This window comes from Chelmon rostratus, chromosome 15, assembly GCF_017976325.1.
Source record: "Chelmon rostratus isolate fCheRos1 chromosome 15, fCheRos1.pri, whole genome shotgun sequence".
NCBI lineage: Eukaryota > Metazoa > Chordata > Actinopteri > Chaetodontiformes > Chaetodontidae > Chelmon > Chelmon rostratus.
The window spans coordinates 7,287,956-7,307,353 of NC_055672.1; the positions used below are offsets into that span (position 1 = coordinate 7,287,956).

The following is a 19,398-nucleotide window of genomic DNA, read 5'->3' on the forward strand; positions in this document are numbered from 1 at the left end:
TGTGATACTGGGATTTGCTGGAATACATTCTTCTGCCATCAGCTGTTTGAATGCCTGTAATGTGCGATTCTTGGATTTCTCTCATGGCGATGTTGACTGTGGCTTTCGGCTCGCAGACTTTTACCATCACCACTCTACTCTGCTCGTTCATCAGCGAGTCTCTTCTCTGCTGAAGCATTTTGCGAGTGTGCCTGTACTGTTTGTCCAACATGTTTAGTTTCTGCTGGAGATCCCTGTCTTCCTTTTGGTTCAACACTCTCAGGTTTCTCTGCAGCGCATCAGGTCTTCTGAAACTTTGATCCATTTGTATACAAAGGCTAGAGAAATGTGTGTTTCTGAGTCAATTTCGCTCCAAACTTCAGTCACTTTTTCTTTAAACTAAAGCAAAGGATGTCGTTTTCTTACCTGATTTGTGTGCAACGTCCTCCAGAGACCAGTTATACTGCTGTGTTTGCTGCTATGTAATTTAATAGCCTGCTGTATTATATCTGAAGTGAAGTGGATGGATTGTTGGTCATCGTGTCCTGTCACATTCCTCAGAGATTCAATTTCAAGATGCCTTACGAGGGCAGTCACAGGGCTTCCTGCAGGTTATTCAACCAATAAATAACAATGATTCACCTTGTGAAAGGCACTTGGAGAACGTCTCTAGTACTTTAATTCCACTGCATTCTCACATGATCTGTCACTGTTTGGGCTCTAGAAGTATTTTTTTTAGGTTGTGCAGATAGTGCCAGAATATTTTTAATCATAAAATTACTTTTAGAATAGAAATATATCTCAGTTCGGTGTAATAAACCAATAATTTTTAACAGCACATTCTCTAATGTTAAACCACGACAGATACAAGCATTATGGAGAGTTTTATCAAAATATTTTAAACCAGAGAAGTGTTTCTGAACAAGTATCAGGCTTGTGGAGGTCTTTTAGTAATGCTGAGGCACAAACCCCACTGTTATATTTCTCATTTTAACTGTTTGGTTAAATTTAATGTTAATTTTATTTCCCTGAATGATATTTATTCTCTGCTGAAGCGATGAATCGAAGAGTTGTTTGAAAGAAAATTAAAATGCGACGATTATGATCATTTTTAATAAAAGAAAGGAAATTCTCAGCTTCTCAAATGTGAATATTTCCTGGTTTTTGTGTTGTCTTCTATGATAGTCAACTAAATCTAGGACAAGACATGACACTGACATGGGCTCTGGGGACTTTTAATGGCCGTTTTGTGCTATTTGCTGGCATCTAAAGGAATCAATAATTGGACGAGAAAAACATGATAACTGAAAATGTTAATTATCATTCATGAGTCATTGTGCAGGTTCCCTTTTTAAAAAAAAAAACAAAAAAAAAAACCCTGTCCGGTGGCAGAAAGCCAGCCCCTCTGCTGGTTTGATCCCTCCCGCGTCCAGTCTGGAAGATGGAGCAACTAAACTTCCCAAAAGTCGAACAGTCATCTCTAAAGCTAAAGATCTGTTGACATCTCCTGCTGGTAAGTTCATATTTTTACCTCGTTAACATGATTTACGGATAACACCGCGATTCAGTGTGAAATAAACAGCTGTCCCCCACTGTGAACACGTGTATGTTGCTCTTCTAGTCATGTCTGTAATCGATCTGTAGTATCAGTTTAGACTAATCAAATATGTGTTTTTTTAATATATGGACCCGTTTTACATTATCGCGCACGCGCGTTGCATAACGAGCCATACAGGTTAACGTAATAGTGGAGTTTCAGAGTCATATCAAAGTAAACTAATGAGCCATTACAACCGCTTCTTCTCTCTCTTCTCTCTTTTACTTCTCCACTGCTGGTTTCTTCGGTTATTTTAATCTGCTAGTTCTCCTTAATAGTTTAGTTATTCCTCAACGTTAACCCGCCCCCCGCCCCGTGCAGCGAGCTGTGTTTGCGCCGCACTGTACGGAAAGCCAAACGGCCCATAATCCATCTCCAGCTGCGTGTTTTTTATGTTCATGCTTTAAATGTTGATTCACCCAAAGTCTGAAAAAATAATGATAACAATAATATTTTTCTGACTGCACTCTGTTCTGACTGTCTGTGCAGATATTTGCCCATGCAGGTTTTGAGATATCAATAATAATAATAATAATCGTAATAATAATAATAGTAATCATCATCATCATCATCATCATAGCAGTAGTATTATACTTTTTTGCAATGTACACGTAATCACATTGATAATACAGAGTTTCCTCCAACAAAATTCAATCCATATTAAGCCATATTATTATAAATAAGAATATGGTTTCTGCAAGAACTGGTGCTCTCAATATGTTTATAGTTTGGTTGTTGTTGATAATTTCTACCAAGTTCACAGTACTTCATTTTTTTTTTTCAATCAAACCACAGTTGCCATTGCTGGAACTATCAAATGCATCACATCCTGCACAGTGGAAGATCTTTACTGGGAAACACCTACAAGACGGTAAGTGACTACAATAAATAAAGGTGAAGTTATCATCATCATGTTTCTTGTTTTTTAGCATTTGAACATATTTTTCTGTTTTTACTGGCCTGGCACAGTGTTTTGCAGGCTCTAGCTTTGCCAGGATGATGCAGGCGGTGTGTGTGGATGTACCAGGAGGACCAGAGAATTTAGTGCTGCGAACTGTACCGAAACCTCAGCCTAAAGATGGAGAAGTCCTAATTAAAGTTCATGCAACTGCCCTCAACAGGGCGGACTTACTGCAGGTATGATGCAATATACATTTTCACAAAGCATAAGTCTGCTACAGTTTTGCTTGCTTTAAATGTGGTTATTTCACTTCATGTAGCAAATCATGAAGTAAGGTCCTGATCCTGAAACGATCTCAGCTCATATCCTGAAATCCTTGTGTAATACCTATTTTTCTGTTTTTCTCAGAGGCGGGGACTGTACCCACCTCCCCCAGGTGAGAGTGATATCATAGGCCTGGAGGTGGCTGGTACGGTGGATACTCTGGGCCCAGGAGTGAACAGAGGCTGGAGGCCAGATGACAGGGTCATGGCCTTGCTCTGCGGAGGAGGATATGCGGAATATGTTGCTGTGCCTCAGGAGCTTCTCATGCCCGTTCCCCCTAATCTCTCGCTCTGCCAGGCTGCTGCGATCCCAGAGGCCTGGCTCACTGCTTTTCAGCTGCTGGTCTTCATAGGTACGGCAACCGTGTTTATTATTCATTAGAGAGTATTCATCTTTCTGCGGGGGAATATCATTGCGAATAGCACAGATCATGTTATTTTAACAAAAGCTTTTGTTCTAGCTTCTAGATACGGCAGTGCATTGCTGCCACCGTGACAAAAATTCCCATGTTTTTTTTTATTACTAATCTAAATATTTTACATAATCTATATATATTTTTAATGTTGCTGCACTGCTATCTTATTGTTTGTATTCCAAATGTCTTGTTGTCATGCTTTTCTTTTTCTATCATTTTTTCCTTATTTGTGTTCCTTTTTTATCATTTATGTATGAAACAATTTCTATTTTTGTTTTGATATTTGCTATAAAAGCAAAGAAACAATAGCAACGATATTGTATTATTGCATCACATTCCTGGAATAATAAACAAGAAGCATTTCTACTCATTTGGTGATCTAAACAAGTTAAAACCCATGTTAATAAGTATTGATGAGTGTCAATATGGTTCAGTATAGTTCCCTCTTTCAATAATCAACAAGGGGAACAATATTAAATTCTGCACTGCCTTGTTTGCATCTGTCTGTCTTGTCTGCCACAGCTCAGGTGAAGGAGGGTGAAGTCGTGCTGGCTCACGCTGGAGCCAGCGGAGTCGGAACAGCTGCCGTTCAGCTGGTTCGTCTGCTTGGCGCCGTGCCCGTCGTCACTGCGGGGAGCCCAGAAAAACTGAGGCTGGCCGAGAGCCTGGGAGCAGCAGCTGGGATTAACTACAAAGAGGAGAGCTTCGCGCAGGGAGTTCACGACTTCACAGGAGGTGAGCTGTGTAGCTGCGCAGACGGTTCACTGCGCTGCAGCTCACAGGGCAGCTAACCTCTGCTGATATTCAGTCATTGCTGTCATGTGTTTGTTTTGTTTGTATTATTGGGATCTATCAAACAACATGTCAGAGTTATATAGACTTTTCATTGACTTTTCTTCTTCTTTGCAGCCTCAGCGGCATTCACTGCTCATGATAACTACATAGCTCTTCTCTTTGATCCAAATGTTTGTTAATGGAAATGTAAAATGCACATTACTGAATTTTGACGACGAGTTAGAAGAGCAAATTAGAATAAATCTGGTTACAGGTGTCTAACTGTCACCAAATCCTGTGAGAAGACTAAAACCAACAATATTTTAGTCCATCTGTCAGTTCTTTCTGACTAACCCACTCTGTCTGTGGCCCATTTGTTTCTACTGAAGACACACATCTGTAGTTTTTATCAAACGGTGCTCAAACAGGAGTGAATACTGCATTTGTTGGGGACTATTTTCATCTGTGGATTAATACACATGTCGTGTTGTAGTAAGTATTTCTTGCAGCAGGAGGTGTACGTGGGATTGAGGCAAAGTAAGATGAAGTGTGTGTGTGTTCGCTGTAATGAAGGAACATGTCGTCCAGTGCAACAGTGTGGCTCATTGATAAGTTTTTGGACAACAGTGGAGCTCTGTGGCACAGAGGAATACGATACATCAGGCTTTTCATTGTTGATTTGGGGTTTTTAATCTGATCTGTGGATGGCAGGTTGACAGTGTCCTTTTATGATAGAAATCTTGAATATTTTTTAACTAATACACACAACATATGGACGTATCACTGATGAGAATTAAAATAAAGAAGAATGAAGAACGGGTGACCCCCCTTAGGGGTTAGGATCCAGTTCAGAACTATAGATTTAATACCGGAGTCCTGCACAATTCAGTTGTGAAACTAATAACTGTTATTTCACAGGCAAGGGAGCAAATGTCATCCTTGACTGCATTGGTGGGTGTAACTGGGAGCAAAATGTGAACTCTTTAGCCACCGACGGCAGATGGGTGCTGTATGGGACCATGGGAGGCAGGGCGGTGGACGGAGATCTGCTGGGTAAGCTGCTCTCCAAGCGAGGCCACTTGCTCAGCAGCCTCCTCCGCTCTCGCAGCCTTCAGGTAAGAATTTAAATCAAACAGAAATGACACACCAGCTGTGTTTCTTCATCTCTGCATGTGAACTCTTGCTCAAATCCAAAAGCTCTGCCTTCCTCTGCATCTGGTTTTCCTAAATGAATTAATGTTAGTTTTGCCACACCTCCTGTATTTGCATCTCTGTAACTGAGCCTGATTCTTGCCTCCCTTCACAGTACAAAGCAGACCTGGTAAAGGCTTTCTCACACAGAGTGTTACCGTATTTCTCCGGCCAGATGGCCTCCTTGAGGCCAGTGATCGACAACACATTCAACCTGGAGGACATTGCGGATGCTCACAGGCACATGGAGACCAACAAGAACATGGGGAAGATTGTCATTAATGTGATTCCACAGAATCAGGAAACTCAATGATAAACAGCTGCAGCAGTCATGTTGACAGAAATGTAGTTGCTCTGAAGTGTATTTGATTTATGTCGAGAAATCTTACAGCAGTGTTATTTGACGAGAGATGATTTTTGCACTGTGCCATTTCTTCTATACTGTCATAATAGCGATAATTGACTGGGGGTTCCTCACTAGTAAATGTTTATTATCAAAGCACACATTAAGAATTTGTATCCTTTATGACCAATTTATTTTTCTAATTCTTCATTTTCTCTTACAGTAGTTATTATTAGTAGTTATTGTTATTTTAATGATATACCACCTTGCATTTCTGGCACATACAGTATTGAATGAGTATATGACAAATAAAACCCTTGAATCTCTGACGATTTTGCTGATGGTCAGCATTTGCATAGTATTAGTATCGGTGATGCAAAGTAACTAAGTACATTTACTCTGGGTTTACCACTAGGCTCTTGTATTTGTGGAATTCCATTTTATGGTACTTCATACTTCTATTCCACAACGTACTTTTTACTCCACTACATTTATCTGACATCTTATTCTTCATGCAAAACATATGGAATGCATTGTCCTATGAAAATAAAAATAATCTTCCTCTTATCAGGCCATTTTTGAACAGAACCGAGTTCTTCATGTTTTATGTTCTTATAAAAAAGTGTAAAAATTTCTTCAAGTATTGTAGGAATGTTCCGGCTTATTTTCAGTTCTTGAGCTTGTTTCAAAAATGTCTAAAAATCAGCCTTTTTGTGACTTCAGTGCAGTTCTACCTTATTCTGTCTTTTTTTCAAGGGATAGATGCTCATTAGTAGAACATCTAAATGAAAAGCAGGTTGAAATGTTATCTCTACACTTCACATTCAGACGTATTTACAACTTTCTGTCCTTTCGACCTACTGTCTCTGATTATAATGCAGCCCAGTACAATACCACCACTGCCTATGACCTCAGTGCTTAAACATATTATTAATTGTGAAGACCCCCATGGCGGTGTCAAAAACAAACAATGAACAGTATAAGCATCATAAAAGTAGAATGGTAGTATGGCAGAAAGGTTGTATAAAATTGAATTAGGTTGTAGACTGATATATGACACCATAAAATGGGCCGTTTGACATAATATGTACTCTTTTTTTGTGTACACTCAGTCCATTTAGCTAATAATACATATGTACTTTTGCTAAAGTAGGATTTTGAATGTAGGCTTTTACTTGTAATGGAGTATTTTTAAACTTTAATGTTACTACTTTGACTTAAGTAGAGGATTTAAATACTTCTTCCACCCCTGAGTTGCTGTTGTAATAGATTATTAGTACTGATGTAAGTACAAGCAGCAATTAATTACATATAACATTCAGTAGTACACACAGAAAAAAATGCTTGAAAACTGGACTAACATGTAATAATTTAATGATTATATGAAATGATCCAGATAAAACGTACCTTTTTATTCAATGATCAGATCCGGCGTATTTTTAAGGCAGTCGAGCGCGTGTCAAACTGACATATGACGTAACAGGATCGCTTCCTGTTTCATACTTCCTGCTTCGCTGCTGCACCTCGTCTAAAGTTTTTCTCCGGCTCGTGGGGGGAGACGTTTAAACAGAGGAAACCCTTTGGCATCTCCAATTCATGGAACAAACTCTGAGACAATCAGCGGACACAATTCGGACTCTATGATTCGACCGAAAACGACGATATTTATTTTCCAGTGCGTAAGATTTAACGTCTAACTTCCTCCTTATGTAGCCTTGCTACCTTTAGCTAGCATAAGTCAGTTAGCCACTTGTCATGACTTGACCCCGCAGGGTTCAACATGAAGTAAAGTAAACCCAGTGAAATATTTGAGTTGAACAAAAATCCTTTGTGTTTTCTTCCTAGCTAACTTAAGCAGTAGTTATACAGTCAGTAATATGGACTGTCTGGCCTTTCAGCATGCTTTATTCCACGTTTATTGTGGTTATTTACTTCCTCACTGAACTTAGGAACCTGTAAAGTTTCTTCTGTTCGTACTCTCAACAAATGAAAGCAAATGTTTGTGGTTTTTTGTGTCATAGAAGTCAAACCTTGAGACATGGAGGACCCAAACAGACTTCAGCGAAAAATGTCAACAGCAGGAGACAGCTTGTACAGAGTCCTGGGCCTTGAGAAAGGAGCATCTCCAGAAGAAATAAAAAAGGCATACAGGTTTGTTTATTAGACTGAATTCATCTGTCCATTTAGCAAGGAGCAAACACTTGGAATTGAGGGCTGTAATAAGCCATACATTTTTCCCTTAACTGTATTTGCTTAGTCTATAAAATGTTAGGCATAATGTAGTAATGGTTTTACAACAGCTGTTTAAAATGGATCTGGGAAGTTGTCTGTCTGTAGAGATGTATTTGTACATTTTGATTGATTTGAACCACTGTCAAACACACAGGGGCTCAGTTCATGTCAGACAGGAGAAATCACAGTTTCAGGACTTTCAAATCATTGGAAAAAAAAAGTGCTGAATTCCAATCTTAATTTTTTCATCATCAAATTTTATCAGGCATCAAAGGAAAAATTGCTTTAAAAGTTGCATTTTCAGTCAATTGACCGCAGTGGCCGTGTGTTAAATTCAGCACTCTCCTGTCAACTTTTTGACAAAATATTTTACAGAATTTACCTGACAATATGTTTACAACTCAACAAACTGGTAGAAATGTTTGCATGCTCGAGGCCGTAAAACAAAAAAACAAACTCTTACATGGACACATAAAATCTCTGAAAAATTCAGTCTAATTTAAACAATATGTTAAATTTTTTGTGTGTTTTGATAATTAAGAAAAGATCAGTGACATCCATTTTTTTTAGCAGGGATCTCCTTAGTCTGAAGGCCAAGACTAAATTTGATGTTCAATTGCAGTTGAGGATCAAATTGGGAGTTTACAAAGTTGTAAAGGTCATTTCAAACAGTTTGACTATGGAGTCCCAAAATACATGAGTTAAAATCAGAACAGTTTCTTGAACCTTTTTTGAAACAAATCCAATCCAATCTCTGTCATAACCCTTTTTTTTCAGTTTGTGCAGGTATACGAATGACACATTCCAATAAAAGACTGAAGCATGTGTACTAATAGTAGGCGTATACTGTACATGCTGTATAAACTGTACTTTAAAAGGCACAGCAGTCCTTTAACACCCATTGCAAAAGACCCATTGCATAATTTCTTGTTAAAAATGTTTTTTGTTGATAATCATCGTCAGTCAAATATTTTACATTATCAAATATCTCATCAGGTTTTTCCAACTATGCTCCCTTCATTTCTGTTATCAGTTCCACTGATGCCTCTATATTGTCATCAACTATTCTGCCTCGGATATACTTATCCACAACGGCATAATTTCTAACTCACTTGTTTGCAGGAAATTGGCGTTGAGGCATCACCCCGATAAGAACCCAGACAACCCAGAAGCAGCTGAGAAATTCAAGGAGATCAACAACGCCAACTCTATCCTCAATGATGAGAACAAACGAAAGATCTATGACGAGTATGGATCCATGGGTCTCTACGCAGCGGAGCAGTTTGGGGAGGAGGGTGTCAAATACTACTTCCTCATGTCCAAGTGCTGGTTCAAGGTGAGAGGTGTGGGATGTGGTTTCAGAAATCTAAATGTGCAGCAAATGAATGTTGAATGTAAATGTGTTTTGGTATGGATTTAAATTCAAAGTTATGGTTCAATTCTGTCTGCGAAAGAGTTTCATAAATTCTCCAAAAACTGATTAAACTTCATTAAGTTTCATTTAGTTTAATTTGAGTAAATTAAAAGCAAATGTTTGCATACAAACAACGCACATATTCTGACATTCATTTCCTTTGCTTTCTGTTCAGGCCCTCGTGGTGTGCTGCAGCATTTTCACCTGCTGCTGCTGTTTCTGCTGCTGCTGCTTCTGCTGTGGGAAATGCAGATCTTCAGAAGACGAGGAAAATTTTGCCTATATGGACCCTGAGGACCTTGAGGCACAGATCAGAGACCAGGATGCAGGTGAGAAACTTTTTTTTTTTAAGCACTTGTACATGAATGAAAAGGACACCTCCTGTAGCTCTCATCAACAAAAACAGTCCAATGTCTGGAAAATCTCATGTTATATTGTCTGGTTGAAGGTCTTACATCAGATCTAAGAATAAGTTTAAACTGAAAGCGTAAGCTGTTTTTTTCAGTTGGTTTAGGATTTCAAAATCTTTAGTATTTCAAAAGCTTCATGTGTTTGAATTTACTAATACATTTCCATCTGTTACTTTCTGTGGAATGACGAGAGTCATCGCATGACAGGAAGATGACATTATTGCATACTAGATTCATCCAGTGTGTAAATTAGGAAGTGCTTTGTGCTGTTTTCACCCCCACTTTGTTGGGGCAGCCAGTAGGAGTGGAAATTCATTTGTAGTGCAGTTTTAACTGAAATAAATGTATATTGTGATTAGTAATGGAAATAGCACAAGATGGACATGTAGCAGTCAAATTCAGAGGACATATTTAAGATTATTTTCAGAGATTTCAGGCTTGTTGTTTGGTCGGAGCCTTATTGTGAAAAGTTTATCCTGATAGAGATTAAGGAAATAGTTTGACACTTTGGAAAACACTCTTTCTTGCTAAGAGTTAGATGAGGAGTTTGATACCACTCCCAAGACAGTATAACATAAACTCATAACCAGTTAGCTTAGCTTAACATAAAGACTGGAAATGGGGAAACAACTCGTCTTTTTCTGTCCAAAAGTAACAATTGCCAAACAACCAGCTGACACTGCCCCTGGTTGAGAGATTGTGCAGCACATAGCCCCTCACAAATCCACAAATTGTTGTTTAGTTTTCTCTTAACTCTCAGCAAGAACGTGAGTAAGTATTTCCCATAATGTCAAACTATCCCTTTAAATTTTGCCTAGATCTTGGTCTCTGTCTTTGGTCTTTTTGTGTGTTTCTTGCCATGACAGTGAGTCGAGTCACTCCGTCAGGATGACTTGTGGGTTTGCTCAGTGTTAAATTTTGTTTCACAGCAGACGACCATGTAATAATTATTCAGCCGAGCCCTAGTGACACTGCAGCTAATGTTGTCACCTCTTCAGATGAAGGTGTCACCTCTGCAGGTAAAGTTCACCTGTTGTCAGCTCACTGCCGCTCTGTGCTGCTTGGCTTATCTGGCAGAACTTGAAGCAGTGTTTCACTGTGGAGTGTTTTGGCAGCTTCTAACACCGCTGTTTGGACTGTGTATCGACCAAAATAACGTACTAACATTTTCACTCCATTGTATTAATACCTTCAACAAGTGCGACAGGAGGCAGAGAAATCAACTGAACTTTTGTTTTAACCTGTGTTCCTTGTTCCTTATTGATAACTTTAATAATAAAAATAACCAAAATAAAAGCTGAAAACAAGGACTTTGCTTGCTTACACTTACCACTCTTAATAATGTTGTCAATGTTTACGCAGTGGAAAAAATAGCATACTAAAATCAAAATAACAAGAGCAGTGGTTCTTAATCTGAGTGTTAGGATCCCACATGGATTCGGGAGATCATTTCAGAAGAGCAACACAATGATTTATTATAAGGAAAAAGAAAATTTCTATTAAACACATGTGTTGTCAACCTTTCCCCCACATTTTTTTTCAATTTGTAACTAGTTGTAAGCTTCTTGGTCTTTGTCAGTAACAAAAATCAGGTATGACAGGCTCATCTTTCAACCATCCCAAACCATAAGCACACCTCGCTTTGGTGCATTTTATTAAAGGCTCAAAACCCAAAAACTTTGAGAACCACTGATCTGGACTTTTTTGAAGCTACTAATAACAACCTGTTAACCAGAAGTTGCAGCTCTTATTCATTTAAGGCTTTTAATGCTGCTTATTCCACCTCAAGCTGCTGTTTTGTTTCATCATTTGGTCCATTCTTGCCGCTGTTTGCTGTGTGTTGTGTAAACTAATGTAAAGTATTTGAGGAATGTTTCTCTGTGCTTGTCCCCGTATGACATGGTTCTTTACACCAGTGTGCTATTTTGGAGGAAGCGTTTGTTCACTACCTTCTTATTTATAAATATCATTGATGAGCAAATATTTGGCTTAAACAATTCTGATTAAACAACTGAAACAATTAGTTGATTATCAGAATAGTTGCAGGTGAATTTTTTTTGTGGATCAACTTATTAATCGAGATAGATAATGGTTCATATACGGTATAAACACAAGATACGGGCGATAAATAACTAAAGTAACTCTGTAAATCCAGATAAAAAGTCCTTGAACAGTATCTAACCTTGTGAAATCAACAGTGCATGCTGTTGTGTAAACTACGACTGCAACCAAAATTGTTTTCTTTATTGATAAATCAGTTATTCTCTGCAGTGAAAAATGCTAATGCTAATGCTAATGCTCAAGGTGACCCATAGACATTCAGCTGCATCCATTTGAAACCAACAGCTCTGTTTTGCTGAGAAATAAATGAAACCTTAGAAACTGTAGGTGTCATTAAAGACATCTGCTTTTTTTTTACGCCTCCAGGTGAAAATGTACCGATTGTGATTCAGCCGCATGCGACCAACGGCACCTCGGGACCCCCTAAGTGAGTGAGTGGATCCTTCAGAGTCTGGACTGTGTAATAAGACCACATGGTCATATCAGTGGCTGTATTGATCACTTTCAGAGAGGCTGATGATGTGTAGACATTGTGTGGTTGTTTTCCTCAGAGCAGATCTGTTAAAGCTAATCAAGCAGCGATTTGATTGTGCCATACTTCCCTTTTTAAGTGTCAGTGGGTTTGTCTTTGATCGAATCTCATATTTATTTTTTTAACTTTACATTTTTTAATCTTGGGCAGTATGTAAACTGCAGGGACAGATACCAGCCACACAGATCAAAGCTCTGGAAGAATTATTCTTCACGTGCACTTTAATATCCAAAGTTCATGTTTAAAAAACGAAAGCTGCCCTCGATGGTCTGAACAGTCGGGCCTCTTGGGTCAGAAATGTTTGATCGTTTTTTTAATGCAATAGTAGATATCAGCTCAGGTGTTTCAGATCATTAGAGGCCAACCACTTGGACACTTACGAGGTGTTCAGCCATACTGCACATAGTTATATATTATAGAGACAAAATAAAGGGCTTAATGAAGCGATGCATATTTCCATTCATGTTGTGTCCTCAAATGTAAAATGTATTGTGACATAACCAAACGGTATTTTAAATGTTAATATGTCAGCTGTGTCCACTACCTGTAAATAGCCTGATGAGAATTATTCGGATCATGCTGGCAGACACCATGGTTCAGCATTTTGGGAGAAACACTTACTCGCCGTCTGAAAGTTAGATGAGATTCCTGCATTGACAACTTTGGACTCTTCACATCATTGGATAACTCAAGACAGCTGTGTGATTGCAGTTGGCTGTGAGTCTTAAAAACACTCTGAATTGACAGCAACATTTTCGTCATCACCTCAAACTAAAGATATTGGCAAAGTGAGGGGTGCATATTTGTCTGATTTTCAGGCCCCCTGCTTGTTAAGCACTTAAGTGGATGTAGATCCAGAGTTTTGTAAGTTTGACCTGCACAATATTTACAAGTCAGAAACTGGTAGTTATGATTAACTCTGATCTGATATGATATGAATGTTGCATTCAATATGGAGTTCCAAGGTTCGCAGCTGTAATTTCGATTTGGGTGTTAACTTTAATGCTACTTGTCAGAAACTGATAATTATGGTAACTCCAAAATGACATGAAAGTATTAAGCATAGAGCTGGAGGTGATTAGCCTAGCTTAGCAGTACAACTGGCAGCAGGGGAAAAGTTAGCGTAGTTCAAAAATTAACCTCTGACACTGACTTTCTAAGAGGCGTATCGTCGCCTTAAAACCACTACTTGATGTTTGTCTATAGATTAAACAAATAAGACATGTAAATTAATGGAATTTACCCGTGTCATGGGTGGATTTTTTAAACTTTGGGCAGAGCCAGGCTAGCTGTTTCCATGTGTTTCTCATCTTTATGCTAAGCTAGTTTAACTTCCTCCTGGCTGCAGCTCAATACTAACATGTCACACAAACTGGAGATTGCTATCAGTCGTCTCATCTAACTGAAAGTGAATAAACGAATTTCCCAAAATGTTGAAGTAATTCTTTGAGAGACTAGTGGTGCTGTTGATCAGTTTGCTGTACCTGCTCATAAAGTGACCTCAAAAGAAAACACAATCTTTTTTTAGGTACTGATAAAGCTCCCACAAATCATCTGATATTTTATGACAAACGCTCTTCCCCCACTCAAACCAACATTGTTAGCTGCTTCACTCGACAACGAGGCAGCAAAATCATGCCAGATTTTCAGATTTCCACGTTTGACCTGGTGATGAGATCCAGATCCAGATGTGTCAAGACAATGATCTCTGTGTGGTGTGTGAGATGATTTATTGCCTGTATGTGTTGCGACATTATGCTCACTAGGATGGTGTTTTTATGTAAATTCAGAGATATATTATACGATTGGAAGATTTATGACAAATTGAGTGTATATTAAGATAACGCCTTAAATTATGTCATCTTTCATCATGTTTACATTCTATTTTTTATTTGTGCTGGGTGGAGGAATGTTGGGTTTGTGCCTTATCGGGTTATATTTTGTACAAATCTTTTAGCATTTGATCTGTTTTTCTAGGACAACAGGATGAGTGACTTTGACAGACAGTCCAACAGTGTATTTATATAAAGTTTAACTGTATATAAAAGTTTTGAATACATGACAGAAATTCACAGAAGTGCCTGAATACAGTTTAGTGGGATTTTTTTCTTCTTCTTCAGGTTTGAATTGTTATCAAAGATTAAAACAAAAACAATTGTTTTATCTAAACATTCCCAGGTATTTTTCCATTCTTTCAACTTTCATGTCCCTGTAAAATGAATGTTTGTCTGATCAAATAAACTTGTGTGATACTGGAAATGTCGTAACGTCGTCTTGTAATTGTGAGAGTTTTGTGTGAGCTCAGTCATTGGCTCCTGTTGTGCTCCACCTCTGTCAGATACCATGTGTTGGAGCAGGTGGCCAGATTCACTTTAACACTAGTTTAACTGAAAGCGAGTCCCTGACGTGTAGTCATCAGAGGACATGGAGTTATCAGCGGATTCAGAGAAACAACATCTGATTGAGGCTCATTTGCAGCCTGTTAGATGGTGAGTTTTTATTCATTTTATCCTCTCATACAAGCTCAGTGTCGGCACAGATGGGTTTTTTTTTATTTTTTTATACATATTTAATCACTCAAATTAAGGTAATTTGTAAGAAAAGCCAGTCACAGTTCTGTCTTCTCTCAGGACGCGTTCTTTGGAGGACAAATATTCAGACTCTGCCTCAGAGTTTAGTGACGACGCCTCCAGCGTGGACGGCCTGCGGCAGCCTGAGTGGCTCTGCCGGGAGGCGGACTTGATGTCGGCGGCTGAAAGCGACGCCAGGCGTGTGGCCAGAAGGAAGCTTTACATCGCCTGCATCGTCAGCCTCGTCTTCATGGCCGGAGAGGTGATTGGTGAGATGAAAAAGCGTCGTCACAACTGATTTCGCCTGCTGCCAGTGTATCAGAAAACACTCAGCTCTGAAAAACAAGAAAAAAAATCAATAAAACGGGGAAATATTATTTGAAATAAACTTCATCTGCCAACAGAACAGTACATTTTTAAAACGAGTAAAAACATCTAGACTTAAAGCAACCACAGTTATTTTAAATGTAGTGAAGCCGAACTAAAAACAAGCACATTTGTGTAGATAAAAAGAAATTCTGACTTTGATGAAGCTGGTTTGTTCTTGTCTGCTGATTGAACAGCTTTATAATTCTGGAAATTCTAGTTTCAAACACAAGAAGAAATATACTAATACTATACTAATGCCTTAATTTAAAATATTTCATTTTGTAGTGTGCTTTATAATCACTTTTAAACAGACAGTTGTGTCCTGAATTATCCTTAATTTTGTCTGTCTGTTATGAAAACTGATGCTGGCTGATGTTTGCGTTGTGCTTGAAGACTGAGATGAACTGAGAACATCTACCAAAGTCCAGTTTTGAGTGATTGAACTTTTTACTCCTCTGACTTCTATTTGGCAGCTATAGTTTCTTATTACTGTGAATATAAGAATGGAAACACACACACACACCTCGTGGTGACAGGCATCACCTCTCCTCCCTGCAGGTGGATACGCTGCTCACAGTCTGGCCATCATGACGGACGCTGCACATCTTCTGACCGACTTTGGCAGCATCGCGATCAGCATCTTCTCTCTGTGGATCTCGTCCAGGCCTCAGACTCACACCATGACCTTCGGGTGGCACCGAGCAGGCGAGACCAAAATGACTTAAGGGTCGTTCTTTTAAAGGATTAGTTCAACATTTTAGTAAATACGAATAAAGCGAATAATTTCGAAGTATTCCTTTAAGAGTCTTTTTTTTCATCCTCAGTCCACTGGTTCTGTTAAACTGTAGAATTTAAGCTTTCTCGATCAGTTGAGTTTTGGCCCTAAATGATGCTTTATTGCACACCTGTAGTTCCCCGTAAAGACCAAAGCACAGTTTATTTGATATAAAGGTGACTTTCTGTAGCTGTCAGTGCCATCTTATCAATTCCTTCCTAAAACATATATTAATAGATTTGTATTTTTTGATTAATCTCAGTTGAAGGATCAGGATTTGTACTGTGGCCTTATTTAAATAATTTAATTTCTGAATGTTCTGTGTCTTGTCTGACTCTCAGTTGTTGTGTTAAACAGAGATTCTGGGCATGTTGCTGTCAGTTGTGTCTATCTGGACTGTGACAGCAGTGTTGGTCATGTCAGCCATACAGAGGATCACTGATGGAGACTACGACATCGACACTCACATCATGCTCATAACCTCTGGTTGTGCTGTGGGGGTCAATGTCCTGTGAGTATGATGAGCTTATTGTTAGGATTGTTCACGTTTGGTGTATCAGATGCTGTTTAGAAACAGTTTGGACTTTGTTTTATTTAGGATGGTCTTGATCCTGCATCAGTCTGGTGCGTCACATGGCCACAGTCACAGCTTTCCCAGCGGCCGGCTGCTGAGGGGCAAACAGCATCAGGACCACCATCACGGCCACGGAAACGCCAGCGTGAGGGCGGCTTTCATCCACGTGGTGGGAGACCTGCTGCAAAGTGTCGGTGTCCTGCTGGCCGCCACCATCATCCACATCTGGGTCAGTATCAGCCAAAACACTGAAAGGCTCAACATCTCTGCAACTGGCCTGCAAAGTCACCAAAAAACCATCACTAACAGTCTGCAGCCATGTTATTGGCTCTCTGTGTAGGCGCTTTCAGCTAACATCAGTTAGCATGCTCGCAATGACAGCATACTGATGCTAAGCAGGTGTAATGTTTACCATTTTCACCATGTTAGTGTGTTAGCATGCTATCATTTGTTACTTAGCACAGAACAGAATGCATAGCTGAGGCTAATGGAAATGTGATTAGTTTTGCAGGTATTTGGTTGTAAAACAAACAGAAACTTTGACCTGATGGTGGCGCTACATGAAAGGTCAGTCAGGATTCTTCTTCTGGGCACCATGAATGTCCGTTCAACATTTCATCTAATAGTTAAAATACTTAAGTCAGGTCAAAAATGATGGACTGAAAACCAGCAGTGTCATTCCTACAGCCAGTGGCTAGTAACTTAACTCAAGGCCCACTTACTGTCTTTTTCCAGAGCTTTCAACCACCTCTCACTGGAGGAACGTTGGTAAAAAGAACGTTTGAGGTTGTTTTTTTTTTTTTTCAAACCACTATTTCTAAGGTAAAGAATGAACTCGTAAACTGGAGAGAAAGTATTGATCCAGAGCTGAAAAACAACGTTACAATAAAGGAAAAAGACGACCATGGCTGGAGAACATCTGGTCAGTCTGTCGTTTCTTTATTCTCAACAAATCCCATGAAAACCAAGAGTGAACTGATCTGCTGACATTAATAATAACATAATAACCTGTATCCAAAGTCTGATATATCTCATTCCACTGTGCCATAGAGCTCCATCGTTCTCCAAAAAGTATTAAAAACACATCAGTGAGCCTCACTGTTGCACTGGGCAACATGTTCCTTCATTATGAACACACACACACACACATACACACACGCACTGTAGTTTATTTTAAGTCAGTCTCACACACCATCCTGCTGTTTGTGTGTATTGATCCGCAGCTGAAAATAGTCCCAAACAAATGCACCGTTTCCTTCTGTTTGATAAATGTTTGCTAAAAACTACAGTACCCTGCTGCTTTAGGAAATTACTTATGTCTTTTCCAAACATATTAGTCAAGTGTATTTAAAGATTTACTCTATATAGTAGGAACCAGTGGGTCAGAGTATTGACAGCAGGACTAACACATTGACAGTTTTGGTCTTTTCATGGCATTTGTCGACAAGAAGAATAATCCAGTTTAACACCAGCCTCATCCTTTAAATGCTTACTTACTAGACAACAAACTGTCAAGGTAAAGATGTTTATATACTGCAAAGGCCTCTAACTTCCTGAAAGTGGGTGCGAATATTTTTATTTGTTTTTGTTTGTATTCCTTACAGCCCGAATATAAAGTAGCAGATCCAATTTGCACGTTTCTGTTCTCGGTTCTGGTTCTCGGAACGACGCTTCCAGTCACAAAGGATGTTTTCAGAATACTGATGGAGGGTAAACACACTTCCCGCAGCATGTCTGTTGTGACATTATCATTTGATTGGCTACAGTCGGCGGCACTGAGCGTCGTCTTTGTTTTCTGCAGGCGCTCCCCAGGACCTTCACGTCAGCGCTGTGAGAGAGCTGCTGCTGGCTGTGAGAGGAGTCGTGGCCGTTCACAGTTTGCACATGTGGAGCCTCAACATGACTCAGTGTTTACTCTCTGTCCACGTGGCCACAGGTAGAAGCAAAATCAACACTGCTAATCTGCACCACGCAGAGCCGGTGCTCAGCAGGAACCAGTCGTTCAAATAGATGCTCCTGAAGTTTAATACTTACTTTGAGACATTTGTAAATTCTATAGTAGTTGGTTCCTTTGTTAATTTGTCCTACTCTTAATTTACATTAGCCTTCATTTTAAACAGTATGCCCTCATCTACAGGCAGGGTGTGGCATAAAAAAATCTAATTCCAGCCACTCAAGTGGATGATTACAAAATAAAAAGCCTCAAGTAAATACGGGCTAATACATAATACAAATACACCAGTGTGTAGAATTTTCCCCTCCAGGAACACGAGTAGTTGTTTCTTCTTACTTTAACCTTGTTTCAGTACTGTTAACTGTTGTTAACTGCAGTTTTTGTATTGTTTTATCTGTTGCCTGATTTTTCTTTTACCTGCGACTTGATCAGGTCTCCTTTGCAAAAGACATGTCCAACCTCATTGGGACTTACCTGGCTAAATACAGGTTAAATTAATTAAAATAAATAACATGCACATATTTCATCTGGTTTAAATTGATAACAGCCTTATCATCATTGACATCAGGTCCAATTTAGCACAAATCAGGATAAATTCAGACCTGAGTCTTACTCAAGACCATAATAAATCATAAACAGTCATAAAAATGATCCTAATAATTTACCAATCATTGCATGCAAGTAAGATCACATGAACTGCTTCTGCTAAGAGGAGTGTAAAGCACAACTTACAGAACATTTTGCCTGTACTTGTGTCCTCAGAAGAAGAAGCTGATCCACAGGTCGTCCTCACGAAGGCCACAAAGCTCCTGCGCTCTGAGTTTGGTTTCTCCAGCATCACAATCCAAGTGGAGCCTTAAAGGGACGACGGCTGCAGGACCTGGACTGTCCGGTGACGGCGGAGACTGACGACTGGACTGCTCCTGGCCCACAGCCTCAGGAGTCTGTGGTGCTGTTTACATCACTCGAGTGTTGTATCCGCG

General features: G+C 39.3%; 2 protein-coding genes and 1 pseudogene across 4 annotated transcripts; all 3 read left to right on the forward strand.

Moving 5' to 3' along the window:
• The first annotated feature begins 1,409 nt into the window (after nt 1-1,409).
• tp53i3 (tumor protein p53 inducible protein 3) lies at nt 1,410-6,092 on the forward strand. The gene is made up of 7 exons (XM_041954282.1): nt 1,410-1,492; nt 2,372-2,447; nt 2,546-2,713; nt 2,886-3,153; nt 3,739-3,951; nt 4,909-5,105; nt 5,297-6,092. The coding sequence occupies exons 2-7, from the start codon at nt 2,394-2,396 to the stop codon at nt 5,492-5,494; spliced, it is 1,098 nt and encodes a 365-aa protein (XP_041810216.1). The 5' UTR covers nt 1,410-1,492; nt 2,372-2,393; the 3' UTR covers nt 5,495-6,092.
• Nucleotides 6,093-7,044: 952 nt separating this feature from the next.
• On the forward strand, nt 7,045-14,449 carry dnajc5gb (DnaJ (Hsp40) homolog, subfamily C, member 5 gamma b). 3 transcript variants are annotated; one of them, XM_041953200.1, is made up of 6 exons: nt 7,045-7,199; nt 7,546-7,675; nt 8,879-9,092; nt 9,346-9,499; nt 10,510-10,599; nt 12,008-14,449. In XM_041953200.1, exons 2-6 carry the CDS (start codon nt 7,563-7,565, stop codon nt 12,070-12,072), a joined length of 636 nt encoding a protein of 211 aa, XP_041809134.1. In that variant the 5' UTR covers nt 7,045-7,199; nt 7,546-7,562; the 3' UTR covers nt 12,073-14,449. The 3 variants fall into 3 exon arrangements, with proteins under 3 accessions (XP_041809134.1, XP_041809135.1, XP_041809136.1); XM_041953201.1 differs by having other exon boundaries at nt 10,513-10,599; XM_041953202.1 differs by lacking the exon at nt 10,510-10,599.
• Nucleotides 14,450-14,597: 148 nt separating this feature from the next.
• LOC121618499 lies at nt 14,598-19,311 on the forward strand (annotated as a pseudogene).
• The last annotated feature ends 87 nt before the right edge of the window (nt 19,312-19,398 follow it).